Genomic DNA, 6,000 nt, shown 5'->3' on the forward strand with positions numbered 1-6,000 from the left:
TTGTAAGAAGAAGAAATTATCTCATCTGGCAATACCTAAATGGAACGCTAAACTTCCTGCAGCCATTTTTCATTCCTTTCAATCGAAATGGTGAGTCGAGTTCTTTACTATTTTATTACAATCAGTAAATTATTTATATTTAAAAGTTGTTAAAACAATTCTAGTGTTGCGTTAGAATGTTTATATAGATTTAATTTATAGTAATTATTGGTTTCACTTAGTTTTTGATTTTTATATATTTAATTACTACCACATGGTATGTCGTGTCATTTGTTGATTAAATACAAAATGTGTTGTGAAAGTTGGATTTAAAATACATAATTAAAATTTTAATAGATTTTAGTCGTGTGTTTGGTAAATATATAGGTTTTTGTAAAGTTTGACTTACCTTAACCTTAAATTTCAGCCGCCCAAGAAGGATTCAAAGTCTTCGGCTAAACAGCCACAAAAGACCCAAAAGAAGAAAGAGGGTTCCGGAGGTGGCAAAGCCAAAAAGAAGGTACGTCCCCAACATTATAAACTACATTTACTTAATCCTAAATGATGTATTATTTATGCTATATTCTACTGTGATAGTTTCTGATGTAATGAGTCTGATTAACCAAAAGATTGATCATTTATCATGTATTGTGTATTACCGTGTTACTATACAAGTTTTTGTATGTTTCTTTGTAGAAGTGGTCCAAAGGAAAAGTACGTGACAAGTTAGATAACCAGGTCTTGTTCAACAAGGAAACCTACGACAAACTGTACAAGGAAGTACCCCAATACAAGCTAATCACTCCCTCAGTCGTTTCCGAACGTCTGAAGATCCGTGGCTCTTTGGCCAGGCGTGCCCTCATTGAATTACGCGAGAAAGGTAAAAACATCAATAAACAAATCAACTAAATTATATTTTCATTGATTTTCATATTACAAGAGAAAAGGATATGCATAATTTCCATTAAGTTACTTTTTAACTAAATTATTTAATTTTCCCAAATTTAATTCCTTCATAACTTTTATTTCTATAATCCAGTTTCTTTCACGTTCATTCTCTTTTGTTTTTATTAAAGTCGCCTTGTAAGTTCATCTTGAATGGGCGTTTTGCAATTCTCGATTTATTTTGCAGGTCTCATCAAGCAAGTTGTACAGCATCATGCACAACTCATCTACACGAGAACAACAAAGGGAGATGATACAGTAGCATAATGTACTTTCTTATATTAAATAAAAAATATAAAAGATAATTGAATTTGTTTCATATTCCTTGCCACTTTTTAAAATATTTTATTTATTACAGAAGTATTTGAATTTATAGAAAAGTTGAATTTAGAAGTTGAAGTAAGATCAGCTGGACTATTCAATTTTAATTTCAATGTTAATCTTGAAATCATAATGAATATTTTTTACGGGGTAACTTTAATTGTGAATGTGGTTAAGTTGTGCGATAATTTTTTTTATTTAAAATGTTTAAAAGCAATTAACCAAAAGCATTGTTAACACAAATAATTTTATATTAATGAAATATTTATATTTCTTAAAATTAAATGAATGCATATTATATATATACAAATTATAAATATGTGTATATATATATATATATATATATATATATATATATAGACAAATATAAATATGCCACTAATAAAATAATTATACAAAGTTTTTTTTACGTAACTATTTAAATAAAAATAAGTTTTTCATAACTTCGATCATTATTTATTTTTATATAAAAAAATATTTCATTAATTCAGTTAATAAATTTATTTTTCTAGTACCTTATATTTATTCTGTCATTAAGTCAGCGATTTTCAAATTGAAGGGCGCAATACTGTTGAAAAAATGAATACTAGTTCTAAGTAGCATTTTGCCTTAAGAATTGTTGCAAAAATTCAATGTGAATAATCAATTTAAACAATAAGAATTCAGATTGGGATATTTATATAAAAATAAACAACTGTTTCTAAAATAATGATTTATAATTGATATCTTTGAAACAAGACCATACATAGTGTATGTCCTAAGGGCTCAACCTATAATTTTTTATAATTCAACCACTTTTCGTAGGCCTATAATATTTTAGGATGTTTGTTGTGTTCATCAAAAACTGTATGGCTATATTATTGGGGCAATTCTCCCGTAACATAGACAATAAGATAGCGTTGTCATGGCATATGCTTGTTATTGCTAGTGAAAATGATGAAAATGTCTATTTGCTGTGCGATCAGGCGTATTTTACATATAAACAAGCAAGAAAGAATTTTATGATAACTGCATCATCAAAGATTCTGCTATTATAAGATTTTTCCTTGCTGTTTTTATATGTAAAATACGCCTGATTGCACGGCAAATAGATAAGACTTACATGTTCACAGTTTTATTAACAAGAAACAACCATAACAACGCTATCTCATCGTGAAAATAGTTTTTCTTTATGAAGAAACTGCCCAACTGACTCTTACCAAAAACTTATCAGCATGATTCCTAATCAATCTTTCAAACATCTTTTGAAATCTCAGAATCGGTTTAGAATTTTTAGCTAAAACGTGGCTAATTGTAAAGAAACGGCTTGGCCGATCTTAACGCAAAAACTAATTAAAGCGAGTCTTTAGGGGGCGTTCCTTAATGTGATCGACTTTTTAAAGATTTTGAACCCTCCTCCCCCTTGGTAATATTACCCCCCTTTCCACACCAAACAATACGTGCATTTTTAGCTACGAGAAAAAATTGTAAAATTTTTAATTTTTTTGAAAATGTTTGTTTTTTTTTTCAAAAATTAAAGTAAAAATAATTGAACACACGTGATATCACAAGTAAATTTTACCAAATATTCAGCAAATAATAACGACTTTGAATTCAACATTTCACTATTTAGCAATAAATAGAAAATTTGGGACATTTTTGTGGTTTTTGTCAAATAACTCAAAAATTTCATATGGAACCACCCCTTTTCAGTTAGATATGGTTAAACTAGATAAAATTTACAACATTTCCTAGAGAACACTTTTATACACTCCGATATAAAATTTTGAATAAAACGACTTTGATTTCGATATTTTATTCTTTAGTAGCAATAAATAGAAAATTCCGGACATTTTTTGGTTTTTGTCAAATAACTAAAAAATTTCATATGGAACCACCCATTTTCAGTTAGATAGGATGAAACTAGATATAATTTATTACATTTCCATGAAAACAATTCACGTGATATCTTACTATCTTACTACACCCCTTTCCACGCAACGTGATGTTTGGTGATTTTTAACTTCCCGTTATAGTAATCGCAAAAAATCGAAAATGAGAATTTTTACATATCTTTACGTTTCACAGGTTTCTGAACATTTTGGCATACCTTAGAAAAAATGGATGTATGTGTGTGTGTATGTGTGTGTGTGTGTGCGTGTATGCATGTGTGTGCGGATACAAATTTTTGTCGACGATTTCGGGAACACGAATTTGAATAATTCTAAAAACATTCGATTCGTATTGATAAGGAGACGTGCTGATTAGTTTTTGGCAAAGACAGGTCTAGCCGTTCCGAAGATATGGGGCAAAAAGTGCCAAAAACGGTACCTCAGTTTTTAAGAGAACGGAGCGTCCGATTTTAATAATTCAAAAAACATTTTACTTGTATTGACAAGATGAAGAATTAATCAAATTTTCATAAGGGCAGGTCTAGCGGTTTCGGAGATCTAACGAAAAAAGTAAAAAAAATGCCATTTGGCGGTCAAAAATGACCATTAGACATATGCGCATCAAATTATCAGATATTTTATAGAGATTTTAACATTAAGTATAAATTTTGTTTACATTCCTATGGGTTCCGTAGCAATGTTTATCCGTTAGACGGCGACGCGGCGCTTACGCGCTTTGACATTTCGTCTCTATGCAGTTAAAGCAGTACGATTGCTTTGAAAAAAAGTTCAGATCTTTCAAAATATGTCAAAATAAAGAAAACATTTTTTTTTCAAAAAAAAAGTAATTTTTTGTCCAATTTATAGTTTTTCATAAATCTTATTTTTTCGAAGTAATTTTGTTTCAAAAATGTTAATCGTTTTTTAAAAAAATAATAATTTTTGGTACGGGAAGTTCCAGCAATTTGCCTTAAGGCACGATGCCATAATTGCCTCAAGACAGAATTCCACTTACAGCTAGTTTGTCTTTATTTTATAAAAAAATAAGGAAGCGCTAAATTTTTCTGTCTAAAATCTAGAGAGGCGCATGTACAAGAATGTTGGAAACCACTGTGTCTACAAATATGGCTAATAATAAATCTTTTACGACTTACCCAGAAAGTAATGCCGCGTATGCCGGTGTGCCGGATCCTGCAGCGCCCACCACGGGCTGTCCGGAGGTCGTCATCCTTCCCAAAACCGAAGTGCCCTTGTCCTTGCGCACTCTGACCCACTCGTGAGACATCACTCGGTCGAGGGTCAGGCGAAGTGTTATGTCGGGTTCTAGGACGTGACGTACCTTGTCAACACAATCAATATCAAATATACTTTAACTAGTTGGTATTGGTATTGGCATTTTGCCTTGAGGCAAGTTACATCAACTTCCCGATATGTGTAAACAATCGACTTAATTAATAAAATATAAATTAATTTATGAGTGATTAAAAGTAGTCCGAATGGATTCATTACACATCATTGAAAACGAACGAACACTTTGACTCGGAGTATTTTCTAAAAGCAAATTTTCAAAAATCAATAATTTTTATGATTAAACCAGTTTCCGCAGGACTTTAATGGTAGGTATGTTCATTAAGACCAAGTACTACTATCGTTATACCAAGTAAATCGCCTAATTAACTTCCCGAAGGAGAAGTTTATGTTTTCATCAAAAAATCGGATTCGCTAATTTTATGTTTTCTCGACGTTTCAAGCCATTCTAAATCGAATGAGACCTAATTTGAAAAAAGTATGTATGTGTGTGTGCGTAAAACTCACGATTTCATAAATCTTTTTTTTCCAATTTGCGCGGCCGCGCAGTCTTTAAACATTCATAACTCTGTCAATTTTTGTGTAAAAGAAAAATAATTAAAAACAATAATAAGCCAGAAAGATCCCCTTGATTTTTATCTATATGCTTTTATACGTATATTTTATTCTTTTTGAGAAATAATGAAAATAATTTCGATTTTTAAAAAAAATGGAAAAAAAGTTTTTATAAAATCGTGAGTTTTCTGAAAATAGTTTGTACTAAAGTAGTGAATCTGCTAGAATCCATCAAGATGTATATAATGAAGTGAATCCTATATGGAATGTGAATTACTTTAATTCTGGTGGAAATGGCGCTCATTAAACCATATGATTTAAAAGAAAAAAACTTCGTATATGCTTCTTATTTGCATGATTGCTCACTCATTTTACACGTAAAAAACTTGTAAGAGCACTCATTTTGAAGCTTATGTTGAGCACTATAAAACCCAATTTCACCGAAATACATAAAATGTAAAACCTCGAAATAAAAAACGACTTTGCTCTTTCAAATCTTGCTTAATATTTTTTCTAGAACACTTTATGCAATACCGATTTATTAAGATTTTTATTGACATTATTTTATTCATTAAATGATTTTCGTTAAAATGTTTATTTTAGGAGATATTTGCAAAAAAACGAAGAAAAACGCCAAAAATATATGAATCTTTAGTGGCCAGTAACTTGAAAAGTATTAGTTTTTTTGAAAAACTATAAAAGAGCGACCATTTTTTTCTTATTAGTTCTTCTATCGATTTCCGTTCAGTTCTTCTATCGTTATTTCGAAAAAATGTAATTACACAATTGAGAAGGGGTGTGATGGCGCAACCCGAATTGTTTTCACTTTTGAACTTGAGGGTAAGATGAACCTAATTCCAAAATTTCATTCAATTTGGAGCACAGTAAAAAAATTCAGAGGTTATACCCTTTTTTCCTCTCCGTTTACTGCTCTAATAGTAGTACTGTTAGTTAGCCGACAGTGTAAAATCCCGTCAACTTTTTTATACGAAACAACCTAATGTTCTTTCATTATGTATTA

General features: G+C 30.4%; 2 protein-coding genes across 3 annotated transcripts in view; one reads left to right on the top strand and one right to left on the bottom strand.

Annotated features, from left to right (window-relative positions):
• The first annotated feature begins 54 nt into the window (after positions 1–54).
• On the top strand, positions 55–1,229 carry LOC113363817 (40S ribosomal protein S25). 2 transcript variants are annotated; one of them, XM_026606299.1, is made up of 4 exons: positions 55–90; positions 407–499; positions 676–859; positions 1,112–1,229. In XM_026606299.1, exons 1-4 carry the CDS (start codon positions 88–90, stop codon positions 1,189–1,191), a joined length of 360 nt encoding a protein of 119 aa, XP_026462084.1. In that variant the 5' UTR covers positions 55–87; the 3' UTR covers positions 1,192–1,229. The 2 variants fall into 2 exon arrangements, with proteins under 2 accessions (XP_026462084.1, XP_026462083.1); XM_026606298.1 differs by lacking the exon at positions 55–90 and adding an exon at positions 106–256.
• A 3,037-nt stretch (positions 1,230–4,266) lies between these two features.
• LOC113377577 (testis-specific serine/threonine-protein kinase 1-like) overlaps positions 4,267–6,000 on the bottom strand; it is a 6,157-nt gene continuing 4,423 nt past the window's right edge. Inside the window, exon 5 of the mRNA XM_026617945.1 lies at positions 4,267–4,455. Coding sequence (XP_026473730.1) covers positions 4,267–4,455 — 189 coding nt within the window. The remainder of the gene's footprint in view (positions 4,456–6,000) is intronic.

Source organism: Ctenocephalides felis, unplaced genomic scaffold, assembly GCF_003426905.1.
Source record: "Ctenocephalides felis isolate EL2017-DRISC unplaced genomic scaffold, ASM342690v1 CF-g0.4_SCAFFOLD_00845, whole genome shotgun sequence".
Taxonomy (NCBI): domain Eukaryota; kingdom Metazoa; phylum Arthropoda; class Insecta; order Siphonaptera; family Pulicidae; genus Ctenocephalides; species Ctenocephalides felis.